We start from the raw sequence: 20143 nt of genomic DNA on the forward strand, positions 1-20143 counted from the left end.
AATGATAAGCACTTAAAGAAACCGGCAACTGTATAAGTAAACAAGTCAGTGGAAATTTTGTTGTTGAATAATTCATTAGAACTAAACTAGTGGGTTTGAATATTTCTGAGATTATAATTTTAAGATTATTATTAGTTATATACATATATATGCAATACTTTCTTCAGTTGTATATAAAAAAAGAGTACTTTATTTCATACTGGTCATCACACTGGGGAACTCAGTTGTCCAAACGCTCAAACATTTCTAAAGTCTCAAGATTAGACATTTGAGACGCATGATTCATCATTTGGGAGATGTATGTGAATGATGAATGGGCCGCTGATGTATGATCTCCAAGCGGTGCTCTGCCTGGAACACACACCAACACCCCGCTGGCCTCTTCCCGCAGGTTCACTTCAAACCCCCCAAGTTGTCCTGGGACCACCTCCCCTTCCCCTAAACGGAAGAAATCCACTGGTGACAAATCTCCCCGTCAACTTCCTCTCCTTTTCTTTCAACTCGAGTCAACGGACCAACGAACACTGGAATCTCTGCGTCCTGACTCACCTCCAACTCCCCCCACCGCCACCCACCCCCACCCCAACGCCATAATATTTATGCTGCTCATTCAAATGCTGGGATTCTAGTTCCCTGGCTCACTAACCTCTGAGCCGCTATGACTAACGGTCTGGCCATGGAGAGGTAAGCCCTCTACAAGTAGACAATCCCAAAACCATGTGTCGTCGGACAACAAGGAAAGCTGCACATTTAAAGATGTTCTAGGATTCAAACTGAAAAAATCACACAGTGGCCTGCAGGGAGGAAAAAAATAGAATGGGAGGGGGGGACAGGAGAGGGCTACTTAGAGAGGTACTCTGAGACTCGGCCTGGCTGCTAAGTGTTCACATTAATCCGGGCAAGACTCCGAGGCGAGCCAGGCGTTGACACTGGGTCGTGTCATCCAGGCTTTTAAGGCGCTGCTGTTATCTCAGTGGCCAGGGCAGACTTATCTAACATAAAGGAACTGTATAGTGACTGAAACAATAGGCGTGATTGAATGAGTCGCCTTATGGGTGTTGGGTTACGCCGGCCGGGGCCTATTAGTTAGGCCGTATCTGTGGTGGGGGATCTCTCAATGGGATCCTTATCAGTTGAAGCCTGAAGAAATGCCAGCATCCAACATAAACTAATTAATGATCCTGCTTTTACGGGCATTGTGCTCACAGGAAGGACCCTGAAGCAATATGCATCACCACAACATAGAAGTTTTGAAGAATTGGTAATTTAAAGTAAGAATAACTAAAAGTCACTATATATCTGAGTATCCAAATTTAAAGATACATATATATAGATATGTATATATACTGTATATATGTATACACATATATATATTTTTTAAATATAAATTAATCTAATATATTAATAAATTAAATAAAAAATATATATACATAAACATATACATACGCATATACATACACGTATATATATATATATATATATATTATATGGATGCATATTTAAAAACATCCTTCTACTTTGGTGAATGTACATTCATAAATACGAAACCCCCTCCAGGGTTTAAAAAAAGCAACAATAATGTTATTAGCTTAACAAAGAATATGGTAATCCACCAGTCAGATTGTGTGCATGGGTGGGATGCATTTGTAATGACCCATGAATGACATTTCTCACCAATCAGCTCAGGAAGAACTAAACCAAAATGTAACAGAGTGACGGGATCGAAAAACAACTATGTACGTCTTCTTGCTGACACAAAAATAAAAAAGCACTTCTCCAAAGTATATCCTTTTTATTGCAATTGACTGTTCACAAAATTATATTATATATATATATATATACTGTATATATATATATATATATATATATATATATATATATATATACTAATTATGACCATGCAGTCACAACATTTAAGAGTGCTGGGGACTTTGTACAAAAATGTGCAAACCATTAAAATGCTGAATTTACAGGACTGGTTAACAGTATGAAACATAATCAGACCACCAGCAGATGCATGGCTGGGGGTGAAATCACATATGCTAATAAAGCAGATGTCCACAGTCCTCCACACATTCCAGGCACCCTATAAAAACAAAGCTTCTAACACCTCCTAGGCCCAGTGATTCTTTACTGACCATCCCTGCCAGTAACAGGCCACAACATAGACAATTTGTTCAAGCACTGGGACTCCAGTAATGTGCACTGTTGGGGAGGTCAGACCATAACTAGATATATTGGTTGTTTACTTCCCCTTGATACAATTGGATCTGCTTGAATTTTGGACTTCCCCCAACTTTGTCTCTCTCTCTCTCTCTCTCTCTCTCTCTCTCTCTCTCTCTCTCTCTCTCTCTCTCTCTCTCTCTCTCTCTCTCTCTCTCTCTCTCTCTCTCTCTCTCTCTCTCTCTCTCTCGGTCTAGGTGTGTTTGGTCAAGGTATGGATAGGATCCAGATACATTTTTCTGTGACACTGGACGTTTCGCGGCCATGAATCTGTGTCTGTTGTCCACTGTGCCCAGCTCCCATTGAATTCATCAGCCATTGTTGTCTCTACACAGGCATTTATGATGTCACTGCAAACATAAGCTTTGTCCTTAAATGAAGGATAGGCCAGGGTTCCTGACCTTTAGAGGTCAAACAAACAGCAAATATGGCCAGGCTTTGACTTAAATCCCGGGGTTGGGTGGACATCACTATGACCAAAAATAAACAAAATATGAGCGGGAAGATGGTGGTTTGAAGAGAGAAAACAAGCAGGAGAGATAATCTCCCTTCCTCATTTCAAAGCAATCACATCATTTTCGTTGTGCAAATAGTTAAAAAGTCACACTTTAAAAAGTGTGATGAGAAAGTGCAGTCATAAAACAAAGGGTTGTCTGTGTTTCTCAGAGTGAGAGACAGTGCATGTTCTTCTTCCTGGAAAACAAAAGATCCATCCTTTCGGGGGCCACTGAGGTGTTCACAAAAAACTCCCACAATAGAAAGACAAATCCTGGGCCACTCTTGATCATTTTCATGTTAATGTGAGGAGGCGGGACTCACATCTCTCATTGATTTCCCTGAGAGTGCTTAAGAATCCGTCTGGCATCACATATAGGAGTATCTGCTGCGCTGAAATAAGAAATGTGGGGAGGATTCAAAACAGACTCAAACATGCATGCACACATGCATGCATGCATACAGACAGAACACATAGACAGAGAGACAGAGAAGATAGAGAGAGAGAGATAGAGAGAGAGAGAGAGAGAGAGAGAGAGAGAGAGACAGAGCAGGAGAACAATGACTTGTGTTTGTAAAGATCAGATTTCCATTTGTTTGTTTTCTTAGGATTAGGCGTGAGCAGATGTGACCGTAACACATCTGTTCAGCCCCATGGAATTTGAAAAAAATAAATGTGAATTCATGAGGTTGTGCGGCCAGCCTCGCCTTATGGAATATATAATGGAATCACATACAACAAAATGTTGCATATGAGTTGTGAGTTACTCTTTTATCTTTCTTCAATAACGTGATTGTTATTTTCCTACATGTTACCACCCAAAAGGACGGTATATTTTTTTAGAACAGGTTGTATACTGGGGTTGTAGACAATTGATTATTAGTTTTTTAATTAACCAGGGCTGGCGGTCGTTTTGAATGTGTAAAGATACACTAATCACGCTCTGGAATTCACAAGGCGGTGCTAAAAAAGCAGATGCCAAACTACACACGACGCTGGGACTGTCCTGTCCCCGCATGTGTTAACGAGCCAGACACACACAGTGTGGCGATATGTGAAAATTATCAGAGGTTGTTAATGAAGCAAACAGCATTGTGATGGGAAAGGTAACGACACCTCAGTCACAGTTTATTTTTTCTTTCTTCTACCAAACCCCCCCTGCCTCTAGGTGCCATGGTGCTCCAGAGGGGGTCCTACACAACATGCAAGTCAATTTAATAATTGTTTTGATACCAATTTGTTTAGACGTATGGAGCTGCACAGAAATATAACAAATCAAACCACAGGCCAAATGCACTGCCCAGTTATTTACATTGACGAGATCACATTCCACAGCCATCTCTAAACAGTGAAGCTGTTTATGACTATGCTATTATAAAGGACATAGTCATAAATGGCATTGCTTCTGTGTTTTCAAAGTGAGATTCTGTAGCATTCCGATGTCCATTAAAGGACTTCCATGTGCTTTGGACAGCCCGCTCCGGCCAATGGCTATTGGCTCAACATTACACTTATTTTTTCCCTGACCCCCTGAGGACTAGTTTTAAACCTCTTCTTTCAATCCCAAAAGAAGTAACAACAAAAGAGTCTGTCGGGGTTTCCTGGAGACTAAAGACAGACAACAAACCAAAAATACAACCCATTAAACACCCACAATGCTAAATGGATATCACAGAGAAGGGGACAAAAGTTTCAGGTCAAAACTGTTGATATGAGGAATAGAATATTCAACTGAGCGACAAACAATGAATGACTTAATGAATAAATGAATGTTGCACATTTCAGATGGCCATCCGTTTAAAGTTATTTTGACACATTACAAAGTGTGTAGTTTCATCAAATCAAGATTTGCTATTTAATAGGCCTATGTAAACTTGCTTTTTTTAAAAGCTTGTTATAAATCTTAGGGTTTTCACAGATTTCACTGTGTAGAAACATTGGAGCACATAATCAGAAAATACATCGAAAAGGCAAATTAATCTGTCATTCACTCACGGAAAACCTATCAAAAGTCTTTACCTTCTGCATCTCTGTCACAAACAAAGCTAATTAAACACAGACGGAGATATAGAGTTTGCAGTGCCCTGAGAAATCAAAACTCACTTAAACTGTCAATAGTGTCAGGGAGAGAAAACATTGTGTCAACATTGAAACACCATAGTCTATATCAATACTTGGCCCCTCCAGCTAATTTCATTAAAGCACTCAATGCAATTTAGTAAATTAGCTTCTCCAAACAAACCTAAAATCCTGAATCTATTGTCAATACAGGTCAAATAAAGAACAAAGATGGGGTACAAAAAATAAACTACCACCTTTAAATCAAAACACTGTCTTAAAAATTTCGGTCATGCCTGAAGTAACCTATAAATTCTGAAATATTATCTTTTATGAGCTCTGTGACATTTTCACACTGTCCTGGAACTGCCCTCTTTGCCTAATGTACCCCTGTAATCCTTGGTGGTTCTGTTCATTTTCTCCCCAACACTCTGCCCTCCCTGGATCCGTTTCGTGTCCAGAAGGAAAGCATCACAACTTACGGTTTCTTTAAGCAGCTGGGAGTGGAAATTGCTTTTTGGGGAGACATTTATGACCCTATTCAAAGGCTGCCATCTCACACACAGGAAGGAAGGAGCAGAGAAGTGCCATACAGTATCAAGGGGTCCATTTAAAAACCCTGCTACCTTTTTCCCACAAAGCCATCCAACCTATTTTATTTACGGCAAAAGTGAAGGATTTCCCTATTTTATGAGACAGCAGCTTTTGCATTTTTTGCCAGCATATTAATTAGCATCTCTTCAAGTGCTTTTCCCAGCACATTATTAATCCTATCACAATCCCTTTTCCTTTTCCTCATGTTACATGGCTGTGCATTGCGACAACAAATCAAGATCTACCAATTGTGACATTGAAAACTCTCCCTCCAAGCAAATATATATATATATATATTCATTGGGACTCTTACAAAAGGCACTTAGCTTGTGTGTGATGTCACACGTGGAGGGGTTGAGAGACCGGGCCTCCATGTGGAGGGTGCTTGGGATAAGGAAGTCTGCGAAATAATAGATCAAAGAGACACATCCCTGAGCACTTCTGCATTTCGCACAAGTGTATCCTATACACAATTGTATATGGCTTTGGTAATTAGTGCAAAACATGTCATAATAAATAACAGGAGGTACATGGAAAACGGTACCTTGTATTATACAGTAAATTCCTGACGTAATCATATTTCAAATGTCATGAAATGACATGACACACTTAAACGTACTTGTATCTACTGTAATATATAACGTTTTAATTTCTAATTATTCAAAAGTGTCCATCAATAGGATTTCCAGCATGCTAAAATTAACAATTTCCATATCAAGTTTGGAACCTAAAAGCGTTGGATAGGAATTAAAAATAACAGTGACAATCATTGCATAAGTTATCAATCAGAGAGTCCAACACATCCTTAAAGGCCAAGAACAAGTTTTGCTGAAAAAACTAGCCTCTATAGTTGTTGAATATGGATATCTGCTGACACCTGCAGGCGGCAGAGCCACACAACACAGTAGGTTCGGTAAATTAACGCGTTTTAAAAGCTTTTGACAATTCGAAATACATAAAATGTGTTTTTTGGCGGGGTCAAAAACGTACATACGATATTTAAATGACTGGAAAGTGATTAATGAAAATGAGAACAATAAATAAGCAACAGCTAATTTACAGTCCCTTTTGCTTATACATGAAGGATGTTAGGATGTTAGTGGAAATCTATCTAGTATTGTCTTCCGTGTTTCGGGTTAGGATGCCACCTCTATTTACCTCTCGACGTTTTGGTTTATTCTCTCATCATGAGAGCTTTAGCAGCCAAATTACAGACGCAATCTCCCATCCCCTTTAAAGGGTTTCATAGATTTATATTCCAAATGGAATAAGGGAAATATTTTTAAATTGGAAATCAAGCATTGCCACGAGAGAGTCCTGATACAGTGAACGTTTTTGTGTTATGTAGCTTACTGTCATGATAGTTGTGTTGCATATGCCTTTCACAACAAACCACAGCGGAAGTCTAACGAGAAGTTAGAGAAACCCAACCCTATTGGTCTATAAAGAACCAAATTCGATTTCAGGTTAAGATAATAAACTAGCAAATGCATTTCCTGCAGGAAATGCGATAAGTTTGCCTACTGTAGTGCAAATTGAGGGAAATTATGTTTTTATAAAGCCACACAGTTTAAGACGTAAACAAATGTGGAATCGCTTAAATACAGAGTTCAAAATTCTAAATGGAGTAGGCTAAACAATGCAAGCATGCACACCAATTAAAAAATGTCAAATGGTTGGAAACATAGTGTAAGACAGAGTTTAACAAAAATAAAAGTGATAAAGTGCTAAAGTGATACATTTTGAATACATTTGAGATTAAATAAAGAATAGCCGAGCTGTTAAAGTTTGAAATGGTTGAATAAAGTGTGTGTGTGTGTGTGTGTGTGTGTGTGTGTGTGTGTGTGTGTGTGTGTGTGTGTGTGTGTGTGTGTGTGTGTGTGTGTGTGTGTGCGTGCATGCGTGCGTGCGTGCGTGTGTGTGTGTGTGTCAGCACTTTCACATCTAGATAATCGAGATAAGCTCACAAAATGACAAGGCTTATACTGTTGGACTCTGTGGAGTCGCCATATCGTTTGTGTAGATAGCATGACGTGACAGGTATCGTTATAAGCACGTTAGCGTTTAGCTTCTACCAGAAATACGGATAAGAAGGAAGCGCCTAGCGAGCCAGAAAAACAAGAAATACCGTAACCGTATAAACGTAACATTGTTTCTCGGTTAAATATTAAGGGTTAATTTTTCAGAAATACTCAAAACATCTTTTTCTCTAAGCCAATCAGATCGGACGATAAAGACTAAGAACAGCTCAGCTATTCTATATTTTATCTCAAATGAATGCAAACTATCACTTTAGTTAATTGTTTAACTCTTACACTTTATTTGTTTCCAACCATTTTACATTTTTTAAATGGCGTGCATGTTTACATAGTTTACTCAATTTAGACTTTTGAACTCTGGCTTAAATGAAGAGAAATTATTTTAACATCAATATTTCTTTACGTCTTAAACTTTGTGGCTATATTAAAACCATTGTCTACCTTACTTTACACTACAGCACTCAGTGCATTTTCTGCAGGAAATGTATTTTCTAGTTCTCTTAGTATTAATGATAATAGTTGCTTTGGTTAATTGAAGTGAGGTTCTGGGTCTGCAACCTAGCAAAGAATAAGAAATATTGTTATAATTTATTTATTGTATTCGTCCAAGAAGTTGGAAAAATATCATATTTCACATTTAAATGTCAAATGCCTTAAAAAAAGACAATATACAAGGAGACCAACATTGTTTGATATATTCTGTTAAAAAAAGGGTAAACTACATGAATAACCATATTGCATATATGGCTAGAACTGAATAACTTAAGTTCTTTGTTCATAAGCACAATGATATTCTGACAACACAACCAAGCTGTATCATTTGTATTACCAATGCATTCATCTTTAACTCTAAGAACCTAAAACCCTGCACTCCACACACAGCTCATGACCTCATATCATGGATTAGAGATCATCCATGAAAAGGTTCTGATCCGGGCCTATTCAGCATCGAGAAGCATAGAATCAAATCTACCCCTTCTCTGTGACGTGTTGACGACGCAGCGATAAAATCTATATAGCTTTAGGACAGCAATCTCTCTCCGGCTTTCATTGCTAGCTCAAGTCCTCAACTGATCCAGAGTCATTGTGACATTCCCTCTATATGTGCTTGTGAGTCTGTGTAGAGTGTGGTGGTGGGGAGCTGATCCAAGGCTCCTCTGTGGGGCTGGCTGGACACGATGAGCGGCAGGCTGTGGAGGACCACGCCCTGACCGCCCAGGTGGATGCTAGGCACCATCAGGCCTCCCCCTCCACCCACGCACTCCAAGGCACTGTTGTCCACGCACGCCACCGCCCCTGCTGCCGCCGCCTCCTCCATCGGAGCGCACGCGGCGGGGGACGCCGTCGCCGCGCCGATGCCTTCCGTCACCACGGTGACCTCGGTTCCCCCCTCCTGGATGAGCGCGCTGAGGCTCTCGATGTCTGAGCAGGTAGCCAAGAAGGTCTGTGTGGCGTTGGCGCCGGGGCCCTGCGACGAGCCGCCGCCGGAGGTCTGCAGCAGCGCCTGGTGCAGAACGTGTCCTCCGGCGTCCCCCGGGCCCAGCTGGGTCAGGAGGACCGTCCCCCCCCCCCCATAGTGGGAGGAGGGGGGCCCGCCGAGGGTCGACGGCTGCACGGGGGTCAGCAGGTTGACCTGCTGGATCATGGAGTTCACCGCCATGTCCTGTCCGTTGGGGCTCAGCAGCAGCATGTTGGCCTTGGCCTGGTGGTGACCGTCCGCCGCCTGCATCAGGGCGTCCTCCGGACCCAGGGGGTGCGACACGATGATCTTCAGCTGGGCGCTGCCGTACTGACCCAGCGGCTCGGAGGTCAGCGGGAGCTGGAGACGGGCGTCGCCCTGCTCCGGACCGACGGTCCCGCCGCCGCCGGGCTGACAGGAGAGATGGAGCTGCAGTGCATTGTGGGTCCCGCGGTGCTGCTTCCTGTGGCTGCGCAGGGAGTCTTCCCGGACGAAGGAGGCGTTGCATACATCGCAGCGAAAGGCCCGTGCTGCGTCCAACTTGGCACGGTAGCGGGAGCTGGTCGGCTTGGGGACGTCCCAGTCGACGCTCTTCCCTCCGGCGGCGCCGGATTTGCCGCCAACGCTGCTACCCTTGCCAGGCTTATCAGAGTGGCACTTCTTCTTGTGGATGACCAGGTTACTGCGCTGCTTGGACGCAAAGCTGCAAAAGTCACATTTGAAGGGCCGCTCCTCGGAGTGCACTCTCTCGTGGACCTTGAGCGCCCCTTTGCTGGAGCATGAGTAAGTGCACTTGGAACATTGAACGGGCTGGAGGGGCAGGTGCTCCCGGGAGTGCTGCCGCAGGGCCGTCTTGTTGGCACACTGGAAGTCACAGTGCGGGCAGCGGAAGGAGTTCTGGGAGCCGTGCTTGATCTGAATGTGCGACTTCAGGTTGCCCTTCATCGCACAGCGGTATTCACAAAAGTCACACTTGTAGGGCTTCTCCCCCGAGTGAATGCGGACGTGCCGCTTCAGGTCCGAGTTGATCTTGAACTTGGCGTCGCACTGTTGGCACTGAAAAGGCGCGTCCCCTGGTGAAAACAACGACAAAACAATTGTATAGCGTTAGGTTTCCATCTTGTCAAACGTACTACAGGACTATTCCCGGGCCAACGACAGGTAGTCGACGACACACCAGTGTGGGAGCGGAGGTGGACCGTGAGCTGGCTGGAGTTGCGGCTGGCGTAGGGGCAGATCTGGCACTTGAAGGGCCGCTCGTCGTAGTGGATGCGGAGGTGCTTCTTCAGACTGCTGCTGTCGGCCGCTGCGTACGGACAGTGTTTGCACTTGTGTGGCTTCTCCCCCGTGTGCGAGCGGCTGTGCATGTTGAGCTTGTCGCGCCGGCTGAAGCGCTTGTGGCACAGCTCACACTCAAACGGCTTCTCGCCTTGAAGAACACAAACAACAACATGTTCAGGACGTCGGACACCATATCACTTATCTAAAACACAGAGATATTCAGGATAAGGTGAGCGTACCTGTATGCGTTTTGAGATGGCGCTCCATGTCCTTTTGGCCATACTGGGTCTTAAAGGTGCAACCTGCAGATGTGGAGAAGTTTAGTTTTTACGAGGTGTGTGTGAAGTTTCAGACCTGTGTGGGATTAGAATTTAAAACAGTTCTCTCACAAAATGAAACACTCAAAGGTTGGGTGTGACTGGCAGGGACTACAGTCCTCCCGGCTGCTGAACGGAAAGAATGTGTTAGGAGTTGTTAACGACAAGAGGCACCAACCTGAGAAACAGCAGCTGTGTCTCTTTGAAGTCAGTGCAGGTTTTAGTTTTTTGGAAGGTGTTTTTTGTGCTTTGGACAGGATCTTTTTGACACCTCTCATAACACACGTCTGGTAGGTTTCCTCGTAAACAAACTCTGCGCTGGAATCTGAAAAAGACCAGGAGGATGTTAACTAGCCTACATCCACTGCCAACAAAGGGAATACGAAATCAGAACTCACACTGGGAATCCGTTAAATTGAATTAAAATTGAGTTAACAAGGAAGCGGGCAGCAGAATGATCACTTGGTTTACCTGTGATTGCAGGAGTTGCAGTAGAGGTAGATATGTCAGAGGTTTGTAGCGAACAGCCATTTTGCTTGTGGGCGAGGAATACTTCAAAGTTATTGTACTGCTGCTTGCAGAAGCCACAGATGTGGATGTCTGGACTAACCTCCACCATCACAGAATGTCCCACTGCGTGATCAGACGGGATGGATTGAGTGACAAAGCAGGAGAAACAGTTACCCTGTATATTCAGACTGAACGGAACGTGAAGCAGGATAACACAGCGATACTGCTTGATCAGACGGGAGAGAGTGAGAAGCAGGAAATCACTAATACTATATGATCGGACGGGAGTTAGTGAGAAGCAGGAGAACAGGACGAGTTGCATCAATACAATCTCTATTAACGGATGACGAATGAAATGGACAAGGTTTTCAACGCTTGAAGCTTTAAGAGTGGACTACAAACAGGAGATTGACGAATACTAGTAGCCTGTCAATTATTTAAATTTACAACCACTGTGTAAATATTATGAACATGTGTTTTACCTTCGGTATTGTATGATGTCATCGTTAGTTTTGGTGCTCATGTTCTGTCCTCAGACGGTTCCTTCATGTCCTTCATAACGGTTCATTCAGCATAACACGGCTGTGTGTAGACATGTCGGGGATTGTTTACAAGCACTCGTGATGGCACAAGTTTGTTTATCGATCACTCTGCCTTTAGCAACATAGATCGCACCGACTTTACGACATGGTCGACGTGGTTTGCGGCAGTGCCGTCTTCTGCAACCAGAGGTGATTTTTCGACAAGAGATCAGCCAATCAGAGGGCCTCATACATTGTTATAAAGGGAGTCATCCACTAGTACAAAAACTGTTTCAGGTAACACACATTTGTTTTAAAAAATACATCTGCGACGAAGCTTTCTTTGTTTTACTTAGTTCAGATTCTTCATTACTGGTCTTCGTTCGTATTGAACGTTAGCGCCACATACTGCTCAGGTGTGGAAACAGCCTAAATTACAGCAATATAGCCTCTAATTATCTCCAATTATCCTAAGAGCCTTGCGCTTTTAAATCATACATACGAATTTAATTGTGACTTAATACCGTGAATTTGTTTGACTACTTACTTCTGCTAAAACTAACTAGCCTACTACTAATATTGGAGTAGGCCTTTAGTTTAGAAATATGTTGCTTCAAATCATAAAAATCACAAGAGACATGACATCCATCTCCATTTGTATTGGCATGCCTTAACTGCTTCACTGCCACTATGAACCTCAGTTATTGTGTTACTTGATCTCTCCTCCATAGCCGCCTGCAGTCTGGCTGCATCCCTGCTGAGGCAGCGAATCCAAGGAAGACAGTTAGGAGGTATTGTGTGCATTCACCCACATGTCATACAGTGCATTTTAATGGCCCGCACAAAGCTGGTTTTATCACCAAGTGTTTGAGGTGTGCCTTTTCTCTACACATACTGATGGCACATTATGGGATTTGTGTGCAGAATTATTTATCGGGTGTCAAAAAAGGGGGAACAGTTCACAAGTGGCGTGTTCAAATTTGATAGCGGCAGTGGTGGAGTGGAGGATGAGACGATTAAATAATGACTTCTCCTTGACTGAAGAGGAAATCACGTTCACACATCCACATTCCCAGCGTATCCCCTACAGTTAAATGTACATCAAAAGACCAGGTTTACGCTCAGCAGACAAATGGCTCCGAGATGGGCTAATTAAAGTGAGACCCCTCATCCCCCGAGCGGCATAGGGCCGGTCACTGCTCAGCATTTTGATCAAGACCTCCTCTCCTCCGGTTTTACAACCAAGCAGAGTACGATAGCATGTCTGCCCCCGCCGGAACACACATAGGCCTACTTTTGTCTCCTCATACATGTTTCTATTGTAACTTGAATTACATTTATTCAATTCTTGTTTTTATATCTATGTATTTATTTCAGATCATTCTCCTTCAGCACTTTTAGCGCATACCTTTATCGTGACATTATTGACCCATAATCAAATGTTGGTTATTCTGGTGGCTCAATTTGGAGAACCACACATACACACCTCATTCCCATGTCAATTCACCAAGACACGCCAGTATTTACTGAGCATGCAATGACGTCCCTCGTTTCCCCCTGTGAGAAGAGGGCAACAATGGGAAGGTTGATTTGGGGAGGGGGGGCGAGGGTTGCTCTGTCACATTATTTCCCCCTACAGAGGCCCGCCAGCTGCTAACAGTTGCTTAATGGCTACGAGCTGTCACAAGACATCAGGGCCTCCCGCCACACAGGAGCGGCAGATGCTTTAATTGCGCGATGACTATAGGTTGGCGACAGCAGTTACATAGAATCGCCACCTGGGGGCGCACAAGGAACGCCCTGTACTCGGAAAACGTTGTTTCTTCTGATAAGATGAGATTTTTTTGGGGAGGGGTATGGGGGGTTGGGGTGTATGGGGGGTTATGATGAAGACTTTATTAGAAATAAACCCGAAAAAGTGTTTGTGTATTTTTATGATCTGTGTGTTCTTTGCACTGAGGTGTGACTGTCATAAAGCACGGAAGCGACCTAAAATCCTATTTAGACATAAAATATTTAGAAGTCTTTGCCACCTCAGGGCACCCTGTGTTTTGTCGGGCTGTGGAGAGTTTGGAGTGAGTATTTTCGGTCATTATTAATTGATTTCATTTTTCTCTTCTTGTGATTCAGGAGTAACTCATTTATCATCAAGAGGTAGTCAATGTTTTCTGAGGTCAAAGTAATTCCACAAGTAGTCCATGTAGCAGCCTGCTCTTTTGTGCGTGAATAATAAGTTTGAACAAAAAATAACCAAACAACCCCGGCCCCCCTAAAATAGGAAAACAATAATCTAACAGTCATCTATAGGAGAAAATATGTATGGTGTAAGATGTCACATGATACACACTGTTTTCTGGTGCGTAGCTGCCCGCCATAGCATCAGCCATCACAGTTAATGATGTCTCGAGGTCCATCTTATGCTTTACACACACACACACACGCACGCACGCACGCACGCACACACACACACTCTCTCAGACACACTCAGCAGAGACGTATACCAACTTGTGCACACATACAAAAGGAGAACATTGCCGCACAAACCAGCAGTATGTTCTTTGTATCTGCCAGCTGATGCAGAGCAGATGAGCAGCTACAGGACAGCCCAAAAGTGGGTCTGTTGACGGACACGATACTTGCTAGATGAACTCTACCAGTAATCTCAATTAAAACTCCAAAAATGAATCCTACTTGATGGATCTAAATAAAGTTAATATATGGAGGAAGAAATCCTGTTCCGTTGTGAACTAATTATTATTAGTGAAATGAGGAACCGACATAGTGGGTGAGCTTTAGAGGAAGCTATTGTGGCGAGGTGAAGTGGCTGAATATAAATGTGAACAATGAGAGTAGCATGTAGTGTGTGTGTGTGTGTGCGTGTGTATGTTTATGTGTGTGTGTGTGTGTGTGCATGTGTTTTAAATGTATGTCGGTGGCATTGTGTTTTGGCCTACTGTCAGTAGGGGGTGTCCACAATCAGGCCAGGGAGAAACAGAACGGCTGAGCTTGTTTGAGGCAAACTACAAGGCAGTGTTCCAGTTTGTAGCAGCTGACATTTTGGAACCAGTGGCTCAGCAAAATGGGGAAGCAGCAGAGATGTATCAAAGCCAGCAAATCGTTTGATCCCAAGACAAATGCATTTTATCCCTCTCCCTCTTTCTCTCTCTGTTATCTCTATGGAAAGTCCACTTTTATAAAACTGACCATTAACATTTTTTTTAGGGCTCAGCAACTAAGCATAGCCTTTAAAAATTTGACTTTGAAAAAAAAAGCTATTTCAACGAGCATATATGAATAAATATGCAGTAAACACACTTTTATAATTGTATCTATGTGTTTGTGTATTTGTGTGTGTGTGTGTTGTAAGAAAGTGTATATACTGTATGTGTGTTTGCGTGCTTGTGTTGCCAATGACATCTTTTTAGAAGTTAGATAACAATATGGCGGCCAACATCATGCCCTGCAAACAAAAAACACACGCACGCACGCACACACACACGCGCGCGCGGAGCCATACATGACGCACACACAGACGCACGCGCGCGTGTCAGAGCAGCTACGTGGTCACAGAGGGAGCAGAGCTCATAATTGGACGGAGGTGTCTGTAGATAATGAAGCCAGGCCTCACACCTGCCAAACTGTGGGGATTTCACTTGACTGGCCACTTAAATCTTCCTCCCCCCCACGCCGTGGGTCTGCAGGCCAAGAGAGTGAGTCAGGAACTAATGGAAGACAAAAAAAAGAGCCGCGCACTACAGGGAGGATCCCTGTCAGCATGAAACATATTGTAGACCCCCCACCCTATTCTAGCTCTACCCAGGCTAACTCTGCACCCCCTGTTTCTCCACCCGCAACCCCACCCAGCCCGCTCGTGGCTCACCGGCCCCCCCGCTCCGTACCAGCTACCCCACCTCACTTCACTTCACTCCACTTCACTTTCCCTGTAAATCCTCTCGTGTCAACGGTTTTCACAAGGAAAACTGGGTGGGGGAGGGGGGAATGGGAAAGGGGGGGCGGGGGGGGGAATGCTGCACCAGCTATTTTGTTTCAAACTCTCAAAACACTCACTCCACCCCAAGCCGTCGCCCCTCTATCCCCTCCCCCCCCCTCGCCCCCCCCCCCCCCCCCCTCCCCCCCCCCCGGCCCCCATCCAGTTGTCTTTGGTGACAAGTGGGTTGTGTGTGTGTGTGTGGAGATGCAGCGTGCCAGCTTTTAGTGGGGTGTCATCCGAGCGGTGAAAGGAAAATCTGATAGATGCTACAACTGGGAAATCCTCTCGCTCCTACACATAAAGTTTACACTGACAGTCATCAGTGAAGTTGTGACACTGCTCAAGTAGTAGAAAAGCTACACCAATTAGGGGTTTAGTATACCTTTGCAGAATCTTATGGGGAAAACCAGGGAGGAATAATGAGCGGTAGGCCTACGTTCGGTCTCTGTGTGCGTGTGTGTGTGTGTTTTCTTTCTTTCATGTGATATCCAGAACTTTTTTTTATTTTTTTCGTCAGGGTTTATACCCGGAATAATTGATAAGGCGTGGCCGGTTATTAAGTCATTGTAGAAAAAAGGGTAAATGTTTGCATATCCACTACATTCTTTCCTTCCTTTCTTCCTGAGGTTGGCTAGCAGGTTAGCCGTATCCACAGAACGGCTTGCCTTAAAAAATTGATTGGTTATGTTGTTTAAATATATGCTGGCCTAAATATATGTAACAAATACAAAGGATGCATTAAAAATTGCCGAAGCGATTACTTCCGGAACTTAACTAACTCTACCAAGGTCCAACACCACTTTCCAGTCGTGTCTAGTTGTCGTTAAAGCAGGTTTACCTGCGGTATGCCCATACTGATAAAAAGCAAAATAAAACGGTCAGCCACAATCCGCCACTAGATCTAGATCTAAACCATATACAGAACTGAGATAGACACAGCCGAGACGTGTTTTCCAACAGCTGCACACTGCATGGAAAATGTAATGATTTTTTTAAGGAGCGACTTTGAAAGCCATCCCTTCCCCATCCCATCTCTTCCGAGGCCTAGTCATTAGACATCCAAAAAGTTACCAGATGTTAGGCTTATATGAAACGTGTTCATCCGACGGCCGTGATCAGATGGCTTATCTGCCCTCTAACAGGCTCGACGAGGGGAAGTCAGGACTATCAGGAGCCCCCGACCCGGTGATAAGGGATCACAGCGCGGCCTTTCTTCCGGGCCCTGGTTCGAGTCTCTCCGTGCGTTCTGCAGCAGGTAGTTATCTCGTCTCCATCGTCTAGCGTGATAGATTATGGATAGCGAAACAGCCCTGGGCGTCCGTATCGGCACGGCTAGCTTTTTGTAATAGTACACCCTAGATCTCATTCAGACCCCTCCGACACCCCACCCCCCCCCCTCCCCCCCCATCATTTACCTGCCGAACCCACCCAAGACGGACACTTTAAGCAGTTAGCCGACTGCACTAACGCGGATCCTCTTTCTAAATGGCAACGATAAGCAATGCTGAAATGTCCCTGAGATGAAATATCAAGCTTATCAAGATGAAACCGTGCAATAATACAAGAATTATCCATCACCATCCATCATGCGCTTTTTTCTTCGGTGTCCGGAAACAGATTACATGGATCTTAATTGAAATATTATTTTACCTTTTTATTTGAATTATTTATGGGGTTTGCTGACTAGATTCATACCTCAGAGAAAACACGAACACATATTATGTGATGCAAGAATATGTGTGTGTGTATGTGTGTTTGTAAGCACTCTCATATATTATTTAAAGAGGAGATTTAGAAGCTTCTTATATTGCCATATGAAGAGTATCAAAGGGGGCCGCCTTTGATACAATTTACTCAAATTCACGGCTTGAGCGGAGCTGTCCATTGGCCCACCACTGCTAATGAGATTGGGGTGGCGGGGGGGGGGGGAGGCTAAAATTGAGAATGGTGGGCTGGCTGTCATCGGCTAGGTGATGGTTTTAAGAGCGAGCAGTGATACTTCATTAATTAACCTTCACATTCTATGTAGATCCGCTCGTCAAGATGCAGTTAATTAAAGAAAGGTCATTCCAAGGGCTGCCGTGCAAGCGACATTATTACAATGGAGGGATGGCACTGCTTTGAGCGAGATAAGACCGGGGAGGGTGGAGGTGGTTGATGTGGTGGTGGTGGTGCTGCTGCTGGTGGTGCTAGTGGTGGGTGGAGGGGGAGAGAGATCAAGCAGTCACTGCTAAAATGGCGGAATACGTGACTAAGCCATGGCTCTGGACTTACCTTTCTGTGATGGCACTTTAGCTCACACCACATATGGGAAAGTGGGTTTGTTGTTTTTGTTTTTATTGGAAGGCGGGGGTCAAAAAGCTCTAATGGAGAGAAAGCCTCAGTGAAATATTAATTACAGTCAATGGACAGCATCTATCTTTCAGCGTCTCTGTATAGTTTTCCTTGCCGATTTGGAGCCTATTACCTGACTCTTCTTGGGTTGACCTCACAGGGGTCCAGCGAGCAGCCTCGGCAGGGTATGAAATAGTGATGGCTCATCTCTTAGTGGAGTCCACTTCCATGCAGTTACTTATTTAAAAAACATTTCTTCCCATATGCACCTTTTTGACTGTTTCTCTCCAAGACAACAGCGATAAAATGCAGGTATTAAAATGCACACAGCGATATTTCACTCAGAAGGTATTTCCTTGTTAGGGCTTTTATTAGGGGGGGAAGGTGCAGTTTCTCATAATGATATTACATTGGGAGCCTGAGTGATTTGGTAACTACAGTCACAAGCCAGTGAGAGTTACTCACTGTAAAAAGAAAAGAGAGAAAGGTGATCTTTTTCTGTGCCTGTGCGTGAGAGAGCAGAGGCCACCCTGTAGTGCACTCTTGTTTAGTTTCAGCTTTTCAAAATGTTGCAATACTGCGGAATTGAGGAGAGACCTGGGCGGCTCCCCTGTGTGCCTTCAGCCCTTCAGCGCACACCTAAGTGTCTTTTAGCCATGCTTCCAAAGGCACGAGGACAGAGGAGAGATGTGTGGTGTGTGGTGTGGCTGCATGCAGGCATTCATCTGTGTGTGTGTGTGTGTGTGTGTGTGTGTGTGTGTGCACGTGCGTGTGTGTCTGAGAGACTAAATGGAAGTGTGTGTGCACGTGTGTAAACGGATGTGTGTTGGTGAGTCTGTAAATGTTTGTGTGTGCGCGTGTCTGTGTAAATATGTGTGTGTGTGTTTGTGTGTGTATTTATGTGTGTGTGTTTGTGTGTGTCACGGTAAATGTATGTGCATGTGTGTGTGCGTGCTTCTGCGTAAACATGTGTGTGTGTGTGTGTGTGTGTGTATTCATGTGTGTATTTGTGTGTATGTGTGTGTGTGTGTGTGTGTGTGTGTGTGTGTGTGTGTGCCTGTGCAACCATGCACCAATGGGTGCAAACATGCATGTATGTGTGTGCACGCACCTATGTCTACATACACGTGTGTCTATAAATGTGTGTGTGTGGCCGTGCTGGGGCCCCTCCCACCGCCATACAGTAACCGCTGACCCCGGACCAGGCCATTATAGGACGAGGCTGGCTCCCCTGGCAGCAGCCAGCCTCGCCGGTCGCTCGGTGGAGAGACATTACCGCCGGCCTCTGCAATAATTTATCCTAAGAGCGCGGCGAGCCGTCATGTAGCCCCTGACAGAGAGCTGCAGTACTTTATCAGCCCGCCTGTAAATCAAGCTGTGTGTGTGTGTGGGTGTGGACGGCAACATTGTTTGATCTCTTTCAGACACTCTAATAATCTGCTCCCATCTGATTGATACCTTCACACAACAAAGCACATTACACCGGCCAGCCACAGCGGCCATCAGTGCGCGTGTGTGTGTGTGTGTGTGTGTGCCTGTGTGTGCCTGTGTGTGGGATGGTCTGTCTGTGTGTGTGTGTGCGTGTGTACGTGCGTGTGTGTGTGCCTGTGTGTGTGTGTGTGTGTGTGTGTGTCTAACTGAGTGCCTGTGTAAGTGTGTGTGTGTGCGTGACTGTGTGTGCCTGTGTGTGTGTGTGTGTGTGTGTGTGTCTAACTGAGTGCCTGTGTAAGTGTGTGCGTGTGTGTGTGTGTGTGTGTGTGTATTTGTGTGTGTGTGTGTGTGGATGCATGGAGTTGTGTGATGCGTGTGTGTCCTTTGGCCATCTTTGTTATGGGGGGGTTGTGTGGGAAGGGGGGGGGGAGAGTGGAGGGACGAGAGAGAGAGGGAGATAGAGAGAGATGAGTCTTCTGTAGAGACACAGTGTCATTTGGAGTCTCCAAACCAATGGCGGGCTAAAGGGTTCACAAAGCGATCATTGGTGCTGGGCGGGGTGGGGGGGGGAGGCTGGGGAAGATGAAGAAGAGAGGGCAGTGGACCGTAGCGCCCGGAGTAGTCGTTGAGGCAGAGGAGGGTTACTCAGGCAGCGCTTGTTTTGTTAAACAGACAAGGCAGAGGCAAAGGTGACATGAGACATACCCACCACATGCAAGCAGAGCACGGGTCACTGTTTACGTCGGGGAATATTATCCGTTAAAGTCGCAACACAAAATGATCTTTTGGTATATTTGTTATTTTATTACCATGTCAGCTTATTTCCACACACCTATTACTTACCTGTAATGAAAAAATACAGGCTAGGACATTACAATGGAAACATGGA

At 44.5% G+C, this 20143-nt stretch overlaps 1 protein-coding gene across 1 annotated transcript; it reads right to left on the reverse strand.

Moving 5' to 3' along the window:
* Positions 1–7986: 7986 nt before the first annotated feature.
* Positions 7987–11647, reverse strand: zfp64 (zinc finger protein 64 homolog (mouse)). The gene is made up of 6 exons (XM_084479031.1): positions 11460–11647; positions 10939–11100; positions 10646–10792; positions 10390–10452; positions 10047–10298; positions 7987–9942 (listed from the first exon to the last, which is right to left on the reverse strand). The coding sequence occupies exons 1-6, from the start codon at positions 11479–11481 to the stop codon at positions 8492–8494; spliced, it is 2097 nt and encodes a 698-aa protein (XP_084335157.1). The 5' UTR covers positions 11482–11647; the 3' UTR covers positions 7987–8491.
* Between the last annotated feature and the right edge of the window lie 8496 nt (positions 11648–20143).

Source organism: Micromesistius poutassou (genome assembly GCF_964030765.1).
Source record: "Micromesistius poutassou genome assembly, chromosome: 15".
Classification (NCBI taxonomy): Eukaryota; Metazoa; Chordata; class Actinopteri; order Gadiformes; family Gadidae; genus Micromesistius; species Micromesistius poutassou.

What these genes read in the sequence shown, in the direction of transcription:
- zfp64 (XM_084479031.1), bottom strand. Translation starts at nt 11,481, where the DNA reads ATGACATCATACAATACCGAAG. An exon ending in ACACAGCTGCTGTTTCTCAG is followed by an intron (nt 10,453 to 10,645) that starts GTTGGTGCCTCT and finishes CCACATCTGCAG; the next exon opens with GTTGCACCTTTAAGACCCAG. An exon ending in CCACCTCCGCTCCCACACTG is followed by an intron (nt 9,943 to 10,046) that starts GTGTGTCGTCGA and finishes TGTTTTCACCAG; the next exon opens with GGGACGCGCCTTTTCAGTGC.